Here is a 17,155-nt window from a genome sequence, read left to right as displayed (position 1 = left end):
GGCTGGGTTCTCCTGCCTTTGAAAAGCATGGGGGAACGTGAGGTTGACTTCATGAAGGCACACTGTCTCTCATGGACTGGAACCCCCAGCCCAGACCAGAAATAGGGAGGCCTGTCGGGCTGGTTCAGGGAGAGCTGGCCAGCCAGGCAGGAATGTCCCTCCGGCCCTCCAAGTGCACGGCCTGCGTCCGGGTCTACAGGAAAGCTCCCACCGCGTCCCTGGTCCCTGCTGCCTGGAGGCCCCAGCACTGCAGCATCCCTCACGGCTTGGTGTCAGCTAAATGGCGCCAACGTCTGATTTTAGCTCGCTCAGCCCTGCACAGGACATGATTTCCAAGTGACAAACATTAGCCCTGTGGCTCCCAAATGCCGGAAACAAGCGATCCCCGAGTGATGGCGGCAGGGAGCAGACCTCCCTAGGCTTCCCTGCCAGGCCCTCGCCTTTCCGTGGGCAATTCCTTGTCCCCAGCCGGCCTCCGATGCTGCGCGGGGCCGGGAGGGACCTGACCAACGAGTTGCTGCCCTGAGGGTTCTGGACTTGGATCTCCGTCGGCTGAGGCAGACCCACTTGGGGGCCGTCGGCAGCCACGTGGAGAAAGCTGACGCGCCGCGCACGTGAAGGGAACCAAGTGCAGGGAGCGGGGAGGCAGCTGGAGGGGCCTGGGGGCGTTCGTGGCCCGGATGTCACATCCAGCCCTGGTTTGTGCTTGCTTTCCTAGGGGCTGAGTGGCTCTTAGAGACACGTCCAAGTCCTTTCCACAAGCCCCTGGCTGCCTTGGTCAGCTCCCATTTTGTTCTGACCACTTGCAAACACATGAGTCCTATTAAGTCCTATTAGATAAGTATGATCTAATGCAAGTGGGCAAAGCGCAGTGAACGCACAGAGGGGAGAAAGCGGCAGGGACGGCCTGGGGGCTGCAGCCTGTCTGAGGCCAGAGGCCCGGAGCCCCCCTTCTTACCCGCGGTCCCGCAGTCCTGGGCTTGGTTTAGCCTCCCCTGCCTGGGGAAGGAAGCACCTGCTCGTCTTCCATCCCTGGGGAGAGAAGCAAGAAAGAAGCTTCTCTTCAGAAAACACTTGTGACTCAGTTAATATCACACACTGCTTTGGGGCATCACAGGGGTGAATTGGGGAGTGAGAAAGTCTCTCCAAGATGGGACAAAGGGGGCTGCTCTTCACAACATGCTTCCTGCACAGGGTTAAATCGTGTCTCCCCAGGTGCACGTCCACCCAGAACCTTGGAAGGTGACAATTGGCAATAGGTCTTTGCAGGTGTCATTGGTTAAAGATGAGGTCATTCTGGATTAGGGTGGGCCCCAAATCCAATGGCTGGTGTCCTTGTAAGGAGAGGAGAGACACACACAGAGGAACAGAACACACAGGGACAACGTCCACATGACGACGGAGGAGCTGCCATCCGAGGAACCCCAGCGAACGCCATAAGCCAGGGAGGCAGGAAGGATGCCCTGCGGCATCCAGAGGGAGGGCACTGCTGCCACCTTGGCTTCTGGCCTCCAGACCGTGAGAGAATAGATTCTGCTGTTTTAAGTTGCCCACTTCGTGGCACTTGGTTACAGCGGCCCCAGGACACTAGTGTGGGGAGCAACTCCTTAGTCAGCCCCCCCGCCAGGGCCCGGCGCCCACCTGGGCATCTGGTTCTGAACTCTTAGCAGCCAGTGGCTCCCCTGACACACAGCCCTCACTGTGCTTCCTGCAGCTCTGCGGACTCCTGGACCTCCTGAAGAATCTGCTCTGTCCTGGGAAGCACCCTGCCCACACCTGGAGACCCCCAGTGCCCCTTTACCTGGCTTCCCTTTGCCCTGTGAAAAAGGCTACTTTGACGGTGACCTCAGAGGATGCCAGTGCCTGTGTCTGCATCCGCCTCCCTCACGTACTGAGCTCCTGGCGGGGACCCCGGCCCTGGCCATCTCCACGCTTGGCCAGAGAAGACGCACTTAAGGAAGCACCAGTTGGGGCTTCGCCGGCAAAGCAGGGATTTGAGAAACAATTGTTCCTGTTCATCACGGGCCTGATGTATCCGTTCCAAACTCTAGTTGCCTGGATGGATTCATTTCTCCTCATGACGTCTGACGGGGGTCATGCTCCAATCCCCATTTGGTATGTGAGGTGACGGAGGCCTCACATGTCCAAGTGGTCCCGGCACCCCTGCCAGGAGATGGGGCCTTTCGAGAGGTGACTGAGGTTACAGGAGGTCATCAGGTCATCCGCTAGGACTGGTGTTCTTATGAGAAGAAACACTGGATACACGTGACCACAGAGGACAGACACGTGAGGACACAGGGAGGAGGTGGCCGTCTACAAGGCAGGGAGAGAGGCCTCAGGAGAGCCAACCCTGCCCACACCTTGATCTTGGATGTCCAGCCTCCAGGACTGTGGGAAGATAGATTTCATCTTGTTTAAGCCCCCCAGCCTGTGGCTTTGTTACAGCTGCCCTAGCAGACAAATACAGCAAAGCCTCCTCGATCTTATTTATTTGTCCTTAAAGTTCAATTTTTAAAATCGATTCATTGGTTGATACTCTGCCATATTCCAAGATGGGTGTGAGTGTTTCAAAATCTATGTTGACAGGTCGAGGGTTGCTGTGAACATTGTTGGAAGCTCCCCTGCCCCCCACCCCCAGGGCTGCGAGAATGATGCTCTCACCGTTCCAGGCCCATGGCTCAGGGGCTCACGTTCCACGTGGTGGTTTCACGGGTATCAGTTTGCAGCCCTGATGATGGGTCACCGGTGGGAAGATGCCGTGACAGCACGTGGGCAGGTCACTGGTGTTGTGTCCAAAGCATTGTCAGTGTTTCCTCAGGTTTCACACTGCTTGTATGATACACAGTAGAGGGTGCCGGCCTCTGGGCTCTTCAGATCCTTCTCCCACAAAAGTTAGGAGGCACCCACGGGCCCCTGCAGAGTATTCTCTGTCAGGCGATTTCAAGGGATGCTCACAGAGGAGCTTTTTCCTCTTCTGAAATGCACTTAGAAATGGTGGTGCTGTTGAGGATTCCAAGTGCTCCCAAGTACTGGGATGTTCTCCCTAATTTGAAATGTTTTCCCCTCAAGCTCCCAAGAATTCACGCAAGCGTGCCCAGTGTTCAGGTTTGGATCAGAGCTCCAGCGCTGGCTGCTGCAGCAGGGGGTAGAGAAGTAATTCAGGCGTTCTGGTCGGGTGATGAAAACCGCTGCGTGCACACTGAGACACAGAAAAGGAGCAGCTGAAACCGTTTCCTTGTGGGGTCCCAATGAGAAACAGGCCTGTTAGTCCCATGGATGCACGGGGGGGCCAGGCAGTGACGTGCGTGGCAGGTGAGTGCACTGAGCCAGGGCCAGGCGCTGAGGTCCTCTGCGCTTCTCTCCTCCAGCCGCGCTCCTGAGCGGGGAGGACTTGCCTGGGGACTTCCCCACACCTGTGGCTCGTCGACCATAAAGGAGGTCCTATGAAGCCCCAGACCACCGAGTATAAACAAGTGCCCATGACCTGGACTCCAGGCCCGAGATCTGCCACGGAGCATGGCCCCGGCCAGTGAGAGACAGGAGTCAGGCTGCGGCGTGACATTGGCCAATGCCACAGGCTGTGCCTCAGAGCAGCAGGACCTGGGTGACACCCAGTGTCCTAATGGCTCACAGGGCTAAAGGGTCCTGAGTGAGGGGACACCCACACACCCTCCACCACGCTCACAGCCCCCAGGATTTTGAGATGAGAGCAGAATGGTGGTCTCGAGGGGCTGCAGGGCAGGGGAGAAACGGGGCATTTATTCATGGGTACAGAGTTTCGGCTTTGCAAGATGAACAGTTCCGGAGACTGACTGCACAACAGTGTGAATACACGTAGCACTACTGATCTATACACTTAAAAATGGTAAATTACACTGAAGACAGGGAATTTTTATGTTCTGTGTATTTTACCACAATGAAAAAGAAATGAGAAAACAGCAAGTCCCAGCTGTAATAGTTAGCTTAAATAGGTTCCTTTAAAATCGTTACTTTAAAATGAAAACTCAGATAGGCTGGGCACAAATAGATGTTAAAAGACATGCCCTGAAACCAGTAAGCATAAGAAGGCTAGGCTGGCGACATTAACACCAGACAAAACAGAACTCAGATAGCAGTAAAAGAAAGGAGGAGGAACAGCTCATCATGACTAAAACGTCCACTCATTGGGCTCATCAGGCATGTGGACTCAGAGCCAGCACTCCGGTCCCCTGTCCACAGGTAGAGTCCCTGCTCTCTTTCCCTCTCTGGCTCCCCTGCCCCAGGTCAGGCAGAGTGGTAGGCTGTGCCCTGCCATCCCAGGAAGACAATCTCTGGCGAGGGCGGAATTGTCCAGAACTAACCTCTCGCTCGGGCTGCGTGTCCAGGTCAACGGCCTGCCCCTGGGCTCGGCCACCAGCCTGCCTGCACGGGCCCACGGGCCCCACTCACAGACAGCATCGCAGGCTGCAGCCCAGAGCAGAGAGGCCAGAGGGGCTGGGCAGCGGTGGCCAGGCTTGCCCGAGGGAGGGTGTTCTTGGGAACTCTGCACTGGAAGGCACAGGGGAGCAGGGCAGAGGGGAGAGCCCCAGTCCTGAATCTGGGGTTTTCCTTCCTGTTTTAGTCAAAGCAGGTACCAGCATGTGAGGAGTAGACACAGCCCTGCTGTATCTGGACCTCAGGGCTCTGAGCATGGGGGAGGGTGTGTGGACGCCCCTCAGTACTCGGGGCTGTGACAGAAACATCTTTGCATAATGTCTTCAAGGTTCACCTATGTTGTAGCTTGTGTCAGGATGTCCTTCTTTTTAAGGCTGAATAATACTTCCTTGTATGTATTTACCACATTTTGCTAACCCTTTCACCCATCGATGGACATATAGGTGGCCGCCCACTTTTGGCTACTGTGAATAATGCTGCTATGAACATGGTGCACAAATATCTGTTCAGGTCCTTGCTTTTCGTTCTTTTGGGTATATATGTAGAAGTGGAGTTGTCGGATCATACAGTAATTCTGTTTTTAGTCTTGTGTAATTACCACACTGTTTTACACGGCAGCTGTGCCATTGTACATTCCCACCAATAGTGCACAAGGATGCCCATTTTTCCACATCCTTGCAACCTGTTATTTTCTGGGTTTTTCACTGTCGCATCCTAATGAGTATGAGGTGTGGGTCTTGCTTTTTAAAGTCCATTCTGACACCCTCTGCCTTTTAATTGGCATGCTCAGTTCACTAAAATTTAATGTAAGTTTTGATGTGGTTGGATTTAGGCTAATTTAAGTATTTGTTTTCTTTTCGTTCCCTCCGTTTTGTGTTCCTCTGTTCCTCATTTTCTGCCTTCTTTTGGATTAGTTGAATATTTTTAAAAAATCCATTTCAATTAACCTACTGTGTTTTAGCTACACCTCTGTACATTACACTATTAGTGGCTGCTTACAGATTAAAGTATACACAATACGCATCCTTCACTTTTCGGTCTAGTTAGAGTTAATACTGTAGCACCATATGTAAAATGTAGAAACCTTATAATTGTATAGGTCCATGTGTCCCCCCCGTCCTTTAATCTATAGTTTGTATAGGTCCATATGTCCCCCCAGTCCTTTAATCTATAGTTGTCATGGGTATTGTATCCACATACATAATAAACCCCAGAAGAAAATGTTACAGCTTTTTTGCTTTAAACAGTCTTATGGGTTTTTTTTTTTTTGTGGTACGCGGGCCTCTCACTGTTGTGGCCACTCCCATCGTGGAGCACAGGCTCCGGACGCACAGGCTCAGCGGCCATGGCTCACGGGCCCAGCCGCTCCGCGGCATGTGGGATCCTCCTGGACCGGGGCACGAACCCGTGTCCCCTGCATCGGCAGGCGGACTCTCAACCACTGCGCCACCAGGGAAGCCCCAGTCTTATGTATTTTAAAGAAATTAAGATTTTAACATTCATTTATATGTACCCACATATTTCCCAGTTTTGATACTCTCCATTACTTCTCTAAAATCTGAATTCCCAACTGGTATCATTTCCTTTCAAAGAACTTCTTTTAGTAGTTCTCATAAATAGCAACAGATTCTCTGTTATTTAATCTGAAAACATTTTCCTTTTTGAAGGATACTGTCCCTGGTTACAGACTCCTAGGTTGACGGGTTTGTCTTTCAGCATCAAACACATCGTTCCACTGCCTTCTGGCCTCCATAGTTTTTGATGAGAAGTCTGCAGTCACTCAGATCGTATCCTTCATGTACAATGTGTATAGTTTTTCTTTGGCTGCTTCAGAGATAGCCTCTTCCTTTGATTTTCAGCAGTTTGATTATGATGCTCAGACATGGTTTTATTTATATTTATCTTGTTTGGGGGCTCACTGAACCTTTTGAAATTCAAATTTAGGTGTTTCACCAAATTTAGGAAACGTCTTGGCCACTATAACTTTGAATACTTTTTTCTCCTACATTCTCTGCTTTCTCTCCTCTTGGGATTCAAATTGCATATGTGTTAGATGTTTTGATATTGTCCCACAGGTTCCCAGGGCTCTCTTCATTATTTTCAACCTGTTTTCTTTCTCTTCTTCAGATTGGATGATTGACATTCATCTATATTGAAGTTCACTGACTCAGATTTTAATCTATTATCTCCGTTCTGGTAATAAGCCAATCCCCTGAATATTTTAGTTCAAATATTTTTCAATTATTTTTTTCAGTTCTAGAATTTCTTTTTGGTTCTGATTTTTATAATTTCTATTTCTTAGCTGAGATTTCTTATCTCTTCTTTCACTGCCAGCATATTTTTCCTTACTTAATTGCGTGTAGTTATAATATCTTCTTTAAAGTTGTTGCCTTCTAATTCCAGCATCTTGGGGGTCACCTCAGGATTGTTCTCAGCTGATTGACTTTCCTCTTGAGACTGAGTCACACTTTCCTGTTGTTTTTTTTTTTCATATGTCAAGCAATTTTAGACTGTATGCTGAATGTCATGTATCGGAATGTTATGTTGCAGAGATTCTGGAGTCTATTCTAATCCTCCAGAGAATGTTGACTTTTTTGTTTTGGTAGGCAGTTAACATGACTGGACTTAAATTGCAAACTCTGTCTTTAGTATCAGCCCAAATCACAGCGCAGATCTTTTATTTTAGCTAAACTGCTTTGATTCTACCTACAAGCATGTGTGGTTCAGATATCAGTCAGAGATTTGGGCAGAGTTTTTTCTTTTTGTGCAGAGTTTTTAGTTTTTATATGCAAGAGGGTTAGGTCCAGTAGGAGTTTACTTGGCTATACCCGTATGCTTGTTTCCAATGCACAGGTGTTTTGTTCACCTGTCACAAAGCTGGGAAGCCTCTGAGCAGATGACTCAGTGACAGGTAGAAACAGAAGAGATTAAGGAATAAAAGGTTAACTCTCTCTAGGCTGAGGGCAGAGCCAGCTGTGGGCAAATCTGCCTGTATTAGTCTGCTCAGGCTGCTACCACTATGTGGCTCAAACAACAGAAATTCATGTTCTCACGGTCCTAGAGGCTGGAAGTCCAAAAGTAAGGTGTCAGCAGGCTTGGTTTCTTTCTGAGGTCTCTCTCCTCAGCATGTAGATGGTTGTCTTCTCCCTGTGTGTCTGTCTTTTCCCTGTGTGTGTGTCTGTGTCTTAATCTCCTCTTCCTATGAGGACAACAGTCATATTGGATTGGGACCCACCCTAATAACCTCATTTTAACCTTAAATACCTTTAAAGACTCTTTCTCCAAATAGAGTCACATTCTGAGTTACCGGCAGCTAGGACTTCAATATATGAAGTTTGAGAAGGAAACAATTCATCTCATAACACTGCCCTTCAAAGGCGAAGGACTGCCCTCTCTTAAAAGACTGTAATTAATTCAGTTGATCCACCCAGTGGCACCCATGTCATCCTTATATTATGATGAGGAAACTGAGGCTCTGGAGGACGCAGTCATGGAGCTACTGAGTGGCACATCTGGTGCCCACTTCCCACATCAGCCTGTCTAACTGGGAGCCCATTTTGGGTCTTGGGCTCTGGTCCTCCAAGCCCAGTAGGTCGTGGGCACCACCACACACCTCAGGACCTCCCAACACAGTACCAAAAGTACCAACTGGGGCAGAGCCCGTGTTGGACAGAGGGGTCCAGATAGTTCTGTGGGCTCTGTCTGTGGCTCAGAATTGCCTCCTGGCAGCACCAACAGCCTGACCCAGAGGCAGGCAGCTCTCTCCTCAGGCCCCCAGCACCAGGGCCGGAGCATTTCTAAAAGCCCTCACCTGAGAGGAGGGCTCCTCGCTCATCGGCAGCTGCCTTCTGGCCGTGTGGTGTTGTGAGCATCCAACGTCTCCGTGGTCTGTATCTGACGACCCGAGCGAGAAGTGACGTGGCTCCACATGGGTGTGAATCACTGTACAGTGTCTGAGTTCCCAGAGGACAGCCTGGCTACACAGCCCACCTCAGGGACTGCTGCGGAAATGAAAGCTTCTAGAGATGTGTCCTCTACGCAAGGGGGTTGGCTCTTCCGAGGCGTAGCTGGAGGGAAGATGTGACACCTGGAATGAACAGAATTGGAATGTTTTGGAAAACTTGGCTTCAGTGTCATGTTAAAGTGCAGATGATATTGAAGAGCATGGCACAGCCCTGAGCCATGGGCCAGCCTGGACCAGCCCTGAGCCACCTGGAAGTCTGGGTGGAGTTGGTGGAGGGGAGGGAGGGGACGGACAGGCAGAAAGGCTGCTGGCGTTGCAGTTCTGCACAGCTCCATTGCTGGCTCATTTTACATGGCAAAGAACATTTTTAACCAAGCACTGCTGCCTTCCCCCAGCTTGACTCATGCACTCATATTGATGCAGTGTATTCATGCAATTTGCCTCAATTATACTGTCTGGGGAACAGCTTGGCAACCCATTAATCTGCTGGTAAAGTACTTGATAAACAAATTCAGAGAAGGATTGCTCACAATCCTGAATTTCACCAGCTCCCTTTTTGCACAAGGAGTCTGGGTGCTTGACCTCCCAGGACGAAGCGATCGGCTCTGTCCTGCGTCCTAAGAGCCTGCCCTCCCCGTGGGGTGGCCGCTGCCAAGTCCCACCCCAGCGAGGAGGTGCCATGCACAGTGCATGTGCACCTGCCATCAGGTAACTCTAGCCCAACATGTTGCCCCGTGTAGGGTCACAACAGGAAGATATGCAATTAAAGGGACAAAAATACCCCAAGGAAATCAACGCGGGACTTAGTAATATCAGACACATAGGTGACAACTGTCAGACAATCAGTCAACAAGGGGCCCCGTGTCTGTGTGATCCCGGCTAACCCATTATGATCTTTGTGAAGTGTCCTTCTGGGGGGTCCGGATCTGCAGATAGGAGGGGAAACCCCTTCCCTTTTATTAGCAGCTAAGCTCTTTATACTTCAGCCATATTGCAGCAGGTTAGAAGTCTAAGCTTTATTGTCTTATGTTATTGAAAATCCAGGTTCCGGCGGCCTTCTCCCTCAGGTCACGCTTTGTCTGCGAATACATTCTCATTTTTCCATGTACGGAGAGCGTCTGGAGAGAGGCAGGAAAGATTAGGGCTGTAATATACTTGAATCCAGTTTATTTGCCTAGCCAGAAACTTCCACCCTCCGCAATTGCTTCCCACCCAAGATGTTGTCTTTAATTCTTTCGTGACAGGAAGAAACACCGGCGCCGGCTCCCAGCAGGTCCAGGCAGAGAGGAAGGGCCTGGGCCCTGAGGTGTCCCTGCCAGTGGGGAACAGGGGTCCTGTTCCTGCCACAGACTGAAGTTTCTGGTTCTGAACTTCTCATTTGTTTAGGAGGAATGCATCTTCAGTGGCACGTCATCAGAAGAGAAACACGTTCATTAGAGAACGGCGGGTGCAGAAAAGCCCCCTGGCCCGCGATTCCTGTCACGGCCGCTCCCTCGTGCTTGGTGTCCTCCGGGAGCATCTTGTCCCCTGGCTGCCGGCTCCTGCGCAGGTGTCGGCCCCGACCAGGGTGGTCCCCACAGCCGCTAAGGTCCACCTTAGCCTGTGTGACCGCCCCTCCAGACTTTGCCGCTGGACACACACAGGAAGCCTGGGAGGGAAATGATCTGGGGGGATTATTTTGTTAATTAGTTTGCTCAATTTAAACGATGGGACAGCAGGGTTCAGCTGCCTGGACGGTGCCCTCCCCATCCCCAGCCTGGCAGAACAATGCCTGCCTTGGCTTTGGACTGCCCAGCTCCTGAATCTGGGACTGGGCTGTCCCCGATTATTACCTGTACACCCTGCCTACAGTCAGTCCAGTGTGGCTCAGAGCACAACTACTGAGCACCGACTGTGTATGCTATTCCATTCCAGACCTAAACGAAGGGAGGAAGCAGAGACGGCAGCCCAGAAAGAAGTGCTGAACTGGGGGCTCTGAGCTCAGGGCGAGGAGCAGGGCATGCGGACAGGGCCCCAGCTGGCAGGGAGCACCCAGGGAGGCGCTTGGGAGATGTTGCATAGAGTGACCAACTGGGGCTGGTTTCCCTGGAACGTCCCTGTTAACACTGAGAGTCCTGTGTCCCAGGAAACCCTCGGCAGCGGACAAACCAGGACAGTTGGTCACCCTGGCAGCCAGAAACCCAGCTCCGTGCTGCTCTGTCCCATCCGGGTGACCCTGGAAGTCAGCTCGCAACCCGGGCCCGTTTCCTCATCCATACACCGCGGATGATAAGGACGCCTTTCACCTCTAGGAAACCTCGAGGCTCTTCATACAGTTTTGTTTGGGTCCGTGGCCTTCCCCAAGGCACTCTGGATGCCTTTAAGGAAGGCTACCATCAGTTTGCTGTCCCCAGGGAGCCAATGGGCATGACCCATTCAGAGACGCAGCAAGTCGCACGGCATCGACGGTGGAGAGCTTGGGGTAAGAAACTGACTCGTATGGGGAAGTGGCTCCACTGTCAGCAGGAGGCCTGCAGGCTCCAATCTCTCAACAACTTAGCCAGTCAGGGTGCTCCAGGATGGGTGCGGGTGACAGTGGACACATCGGTGGGGACACAAGGGGCTGGTGTTCGACCAGTCTGAGTCTGGGGGCCGCCTCTTTAAGGGAATGCCCGGGTCCCTGCACCCCCAGTCCCCAACCCCTTTTGGGCTAAAGGCACCCCTGTGCCAGGTAACCTGTGCCAGGCAGTCCACAAAGAGCTACCATGACTGTGTCATACATCTGCTTGTCCCTGCGGTGCAAGGACCATGTGAGTGTTTGGGTCTCTCCAAGGCGAAGGCCACGTCAAGGCTCCTTTTGCAAAACATCTCAGGAAGTGGGCCGTTTGGTTCATGGATATCAACTCTGTACTGGCCTCAAATTCTTTCCCCTCACTGGAAATAAGGCAGCAACGAGCGTCCTCGGTGATTCTCTCCTGGCCTGGCCCACCCTGCCTGCCTCCCGTGGTAAAGCCCCTTACTCAAAAGGGCAGGAGAAGAAGAGACCACAGGAGTGGAGCTGGAGGCCCAGCGAGAGGGGGCCCTGACGGCCATGGGGGCCTGGGGGAAACTGCACAGCCTCTTTGTCCAAAGCACCACTCCTGGACACAAGCCACCATGCAAGGGGACGCTTGCATCCTGGTCAGGACCCATGCCCCACCCGGACCTCTGTGAGGCCTCCTAGGGTGGATGCGGGGTGCTGCGCCATCCGAAACGCTATCGCCTCCTTCCCGCCACCGGAGGGCAGAGTTGGGGAAATCTGTTCCGCTTTGAACGCTGTGTCTGAGACCAGACATCCGGAGTACTGGTGGCTTCAACAAACCTAAATCTCCAGGGGCCCTGACAGGTGTCACCGTCCCCACATAGGACGTCTGACCCCAGAAGGGAAAGAAGACAGTGGTCCCTTCCGTAGGCTCAGAACGCAGCTTTGGGCATAAATCTGTGGACAGAATCGATTCTTAGGAGGGTGACGAATTGAGCAAAGAGCAGGGGCATATGACACGTTAAAAGATTGTGCCAAATGGCCGTCCGGAATGATGGTAACACTTCTCATTGCTGCCAACAGTGACTGAGTGCCTATCTTCCAACATCCTCACCAGCACCAAGTGTTACGCTTTTTAAAACTTCTTGCCAAATTGATTGTAAAATATCTAACAGATTTGACTTGCATTTTTAAACTTACAAGTTTTAGCATTTTTGGCTGTAGCAAAAATTCAAGAGCAACCCAAGTGTCTATCAAGAGGATACCAGCAACACGAATTATTGTTCATATATTCAATGTAATAACACGTGGCTCTTAAAACAACGAGCCAGATCTGTGCTGATGAGTTATATTTACAGGAAGGACGCTCAGGACACAGTGTTAAGTGAAAATGAAAGTTGCAGGAGTTTTGTGTATGATTTTTATAACCTCCACACACACACGTGCATACACACGCATACACGTACACACACACCCATGTGTGGACACGCACATTCATACAAACACTCGCACACACATGCCCCAGGAGGAGGCATCAGTGGGCATCAGGGAGGAAGACGTGAGACGGAGCCCGCCCAGCCCATGCTCATCACGTGACTGCCTTCCCAAATCCCGACGATCGTGACTTGCTTCCAGCGAGCCAGGCTGTGCTGCCAGAACATCTGAGAACAGAAAGGGAAATCTACACGTGCCAAGCGTCTGACACTAGTAGGTAAGTAAAGCGGCACGAGCCTGCACCCTGTGTGCCGACGACAGCGCCAGCCCTCGTGCCCGCTGACGTGGGACTCAGCACTTCTGCAGCCCTTCGGGCCCGGCATGGCTCACGTAGAAACACGGCAGAGCATGGCTGCGAGCTGCGTTAAGACCTTTATTCCGGAAACGTTTTTCTTCTGGGGAATGTTCATTCGAAGCAGAGCCTTCAAAAAATGAATGCAGACAAGAAAGTCTGATTAGGCGGCCACGGCATGTCCAGTCACACCCCGCATGCGGCGTGGCTCGTGTCCGTCAGCAGCGGGGATCGCCGAGGCAAACGCCGGCATCTCGTCTGCGAGGTGACCGTCCCCTGAACCTATCCAATGCTCTCCCGTATTCCCAGGCAGGCTGATAAAGTAGTTTGATACCAATCAGCTGTAGATTAGATTCTGCAAAGCACGTTTTCCTAGGAAATCCAATTGCACCTGCTTTGGTTTCTGGGGCAGTATCCGTTATTTGGTGATGGTACATGATTGCGCTTAGGCTGTTTGAGAAGAGAGGGTGTGATCCTTCATCTGACACGGGCCAGATGAGACTGCACCAGGGGCTTTGGAAGGGGAGGGGCCGGAGCGGGCACCCTTGGGTCCCGTGCTGGCTGGGCAGCCCCGTCTGCCCCTCTGCTTGGCATTTCCCCGACCAGGACCTGCCCCAGGGGCCCAGCCTGCAGGCCGTACATCCGAAGGCAGGCGTTTGGTGGTTCTCACTGCAATTTATTTTAATTACATGTGACATAAAGATACCACCTACAAATGAGACAATGCTGCCATAAGAGTCTCAAGGTTACTGTAGGGAATACTTCATAACCGAAGTGTGTTTTCCCCAAGGAGTTATACTACCATTTGATTTAATTTTTAATTTTTACATTTTAATCAAAAATAGATCAAATGGTGGTGGTCTCTCTGGGGAAACATACTTCAGATAGGAAGCTGGCCATGCTCCTTTTAAATGTGTAAAGCTGCCGTCTCCCTATCAGTCACGGACGGCGCCTGCTGCCAGCCGCCCCTGAGATGGCCTGGGCGTGTTTCCCGGGCAGCAAGGCCGCCGGCGGCACCTAAACCTGCTCCAAATCGTCAGGAGCCTTAAACAAAGGATGAGAGGTTCATTTAATCAAATGTTCTCTGTACCATGTGGGTCATTAGATCTCCCCGGGGTGGGGCCTGTTCTGCCTCCCACGGGGAGTCCCCTTACCTTTCCCTGGTGGGTCGGTGGGCAGTGTGAATCACATCTCAGGGGTGTGTGTGTGTGTATACCTGTGCACACTTGCTCTGCATTCTAAACAACAGGCAATAAAACTTTTCAATTGCAAGGAAAGGCATGCACATTCTTATCCAGGTGGGTCTTCCACCTACAAGGGTCACCTGGTTTGTCACATCACCACCTTGAGGGTGACCCGGACTCCCGCTGATATGCAGGTGGGCTCCAAGAGCAGCCACTCAACCCACCATGGACCTCAGATGATACACACGTACCTTCTGTAGCTTCTCTGGACTTGACGTTCTCATCTGTGAAGTGGGGATGAAGCTGGGATGTGCGTCATCGTGGGGACCAAGCGTCCATCAGAGGACACGCTGGAGAAGTACTGGCCGCACAGCGGAACTGCTCACAAACGTTATCTCGTTAGCGTCTTGCTACTGCCTGGGTAATAAAGGTAATGTGCTCATTCTCTCTCATCCTGAGTGTCACCACAGGACACTGGAGGCTCTTGTTCAAGGCTGGATGCCTGACGGGGAAACAGCCTGGACAATGCGGGAGACCCGGGGCCTCCAGCAGCCCTGCCCTTCCCGGGGGCTGCCTTAATGCCTCAGCAGTGCCCACAGCTTTGCAGCCGGCAGGGCTTTCTGAAGTGCCCGGATCTCCCTTCGGTGAGTAACCCAGACACCCACACTCCAGGCTTCCAGCCTCCCCCGTTACAAAGCCAGTGGATCCCAGGAAGCTGGGAGGGGGTGGGGGAGGCATGCGGGGGAGGGGCACCGCCCACTTCCTCCAACTCCTGTCCCTGCCTCAGCTGAGATCGGCAACACCACGGCCACACCAACCTGGCCCCGGAGACACGCTTCCTCACGTTTCTGATTCAATACATCCCACCGGTGCCCCAACTCAGGGATGTTCCCCTCCGTCCGCCAATGTCATTTACATAAAGATCCACTGGAAGTGTTCCTTCTGAATCAGCTCCAGGGAAGTAACGCAGTTTCTCCTAAAGGACAGGTGTGCCTCCTTTCTTTGGGCCAGCAGTCTATACAGCAGACCATCTCCGTGCCCTAGAAGCCCAGAGAAGAAGCTCACGCTCGCATCCGGCAGCCTGGCCCCCGGACAGTGGTCCTCTGCTTTGGTGACGAATCTGTCTTCTACCTCCTTCTCTGTGGCTCATCACAGATGTGCTTGGCACTGGCCTGCCCAGCTCCCTCTAGAAGCTGTAGGACAGCGGGGCAGTAAAGGCTGGTCTGGCTGCATCCTCGCCCCGGTCCTACCCGCTAAGCCTGAGGGTGGAGCCTGGCTCTCTGGGCGCCCCTCCCACTGGCCAGGTGGGCAGGCACCCGCTTTCCCCGCCCAGGTCCAGCACCCCCTGCACCCTCCTCCTCCCCGGTCACCGACGTGGCCCATGGCTTGGCTGGACAGACTAGGTCCCCAGTACCCACTTCTGGGGCCACCATGGGGCTTTGGGACAGCGTTGTGGGCCCCCAACTCAGGACTCAGGGTGAGTGGGTTTGGCTGCTGTTCCAGACCCAGGGGGCCCAGGGGAGGTGAGGCCTGCAGGGATCTCAGTCGGCTTCAGGCCCTGAGGGCCACCCACTATCCCCACAGTTACACAGGTCCCGGCAGTTCAGCAAATTTTCTCACAGACCATGCACAAGCTGTGCATCACAGAGGAAGCTCATGAATGAAATAGAGAGCTGGGGAGACATGTTCTTAATAGACTTTATTACTAATGCAGAGGCCCTGGAACATACAGCGAGGCCCCTGGAACTGGGGGGCTCCAGCCCTCAGCACTGTCCCAGGTGTGTCCCCGAGGGTGGCCAGGGTGGGTACGAGGTCGGGCTTGGGCTTGCTCACTCATCCTTCACGTGTTTGATCCCAACGCTTGGGGAAATCACGCGGCCGAGGGGATGGGGGATGAGCAGGCGTCCTGGTGCCGGGCAGGGCTTGGACACTCCCACCTCTGAGACTGGGGAGGATGGCCATGCCACCTGGCGGGTAGGAGGTCCAGCTCGGACGGGTCCCCTTTCCTCCGCTGGGCTCGGTCTTCATGTTAGAATCCGAGCTCCACACGGTGCCTTCCCGGGGCACAGCGTGTCATCCGGGCAGGACAGCGACTCTCTAAGACACCGGGCAGGCAGGTCCAGGCCTCTCCACTCGGGGGCTGGGGTGGGTCCTGGGCTGGGTGGCCCGGCTCGCTCGCGGCCACCAAGGTGGTGTCCGACTTTACGGTCATTTTGTTCGTAGGGTTTGCTGCCAAAGTGACAACTCCTCCTGAAGCCACGTGGAGTAAGTGCCGCTTCCACTCCTGGGAGGCTGCGCCTGGGGTTTAGACTTGGAGTTCTTCTCATTTAGAGTTAGAAAGTCAGGGAAACATTTAAAATGTTCAATGGAAACCAAGAAATTCTGTTGCGCATTGTTGGGAATCAAAGCAGAGAGCGAGGAAATCCTGTCACATTTAGAAAGGGACTGTCCCTCGGTGATACGCTGAGTGATTTTAACCTCATCGCCACGTGTTCTCTTTTCAGCCTACCTGCGGCGCACACGCGTGGCTTTTCTACCCAGGAGAGAATCACCGGCAACACGGTGACACTTAGGGCTGAGGGCAGGGTCTGCAGCGGGAGGCAGGTGGTGAACGTGGCTGCGAGGTCGGAGCCCTGCAGGATGTGGCAGCAGGACCACGAGCCGAGGGTCCTCGGTGGGCCGCCCCCAGCCCCGCTGGCTGAGCACGCTGCTGGCCTGGTGGTGGCTGGGCTCCTGAAGTTCATTAAAAATTGGTTCCAATCGACTCTGTGAATATTCACGGAACCCCCCTGGGTGCCAGGGAACCCTGCCCAGCTCTGGGGCACCGCCGAGTGAAGCACCGTCCTCGACTCCACTCGGGCCCGAGAAAACCTCGCACCCTTGCCCTCCAAGGCCAGCCTCCCTCAGGGCTCTGGGAGGGGGGCCGGGTAGACAGGGATGGAGGGGCGCCCTGGGCCGGCAGCTGACGGCCGAGCCAGCGTGCCTGGACGGGGGACAATGGCACAGGGACCTGGCATCATCCATGACATATAAACATCACTAATCCACAAAATCCAGGCAAGCTGGAAGAGAAAATAAGGTGTAATCACAGTAAGACTTTAACATATAAGATTTCTAAAAGAAATGTGAAAATCTACATGACATTTTCTACCTCACATAAGACAGAGTCCTGTGAATTCATTTCACAAAAGCAGCAAAGAAACACCAAATCTGAATGCCACGCTGAGGGTACAAGGGGCCACCTTACGCATTTACACCCATTGTGTCAGGACGTCTTTTTTGTTAAGACCCACGCTTCCTAAGAGTGA

The 17,155-nt window shown here is 52.9% G+C and overlaps 1 protein-coding gene across 3 annotated transcripts in view; it reads right to left on the bottom strand.

Moving 5' to 3' along the window:
* The window catches only part of C16H10orf143 (chromosome 16 C10orf143 homolog), a 107,872-nt gene that overhangs the window by 40,163 nt on the left and 50,554 nt on the right, over positions 1-17,155 (bottom strand). The window contains exons 1-2 of one of the 3 annotated variants that reach the window (XM_060286153.1): positions 8,225-8,393; positions 959-1,032 (exon numbers count right to left, since the gene is read on the bottom strand). The exons of the other annotated variants lie outside the window; for them this stretch is intronic. Of the exons in view, the coding sequence (XP_060142136.1) occupies positions 959-1,032; positions 8,225-8,248 (98 nt within the window). The 5' untranslated portion in view covers positions 8,249-8,393. Of the gene's footprint in view, positions 1-958; positions 1,033-8,224; positions 8,394-17,155 lie in introns of those variants that run through there. 3 annotated transcript variants of the gene reach the window in all.

Source organism: Globicephala melas, chromosome 16 (genome assembly GCF_963455315.2).
Source record: "Globicephala melas chromosome 16, mGloMel1.2, whole genome shotgun sequence".
Classification (NCBI taxonomy): Eukaryota; Metazoa; Chordata; class Mammalia; order Artiodactyla; family Delphinidae; genus Globicephala; species Globicephala melas.
This window is presented reverse-complemented; position numbering and strand designations above follow the sequence as displayed.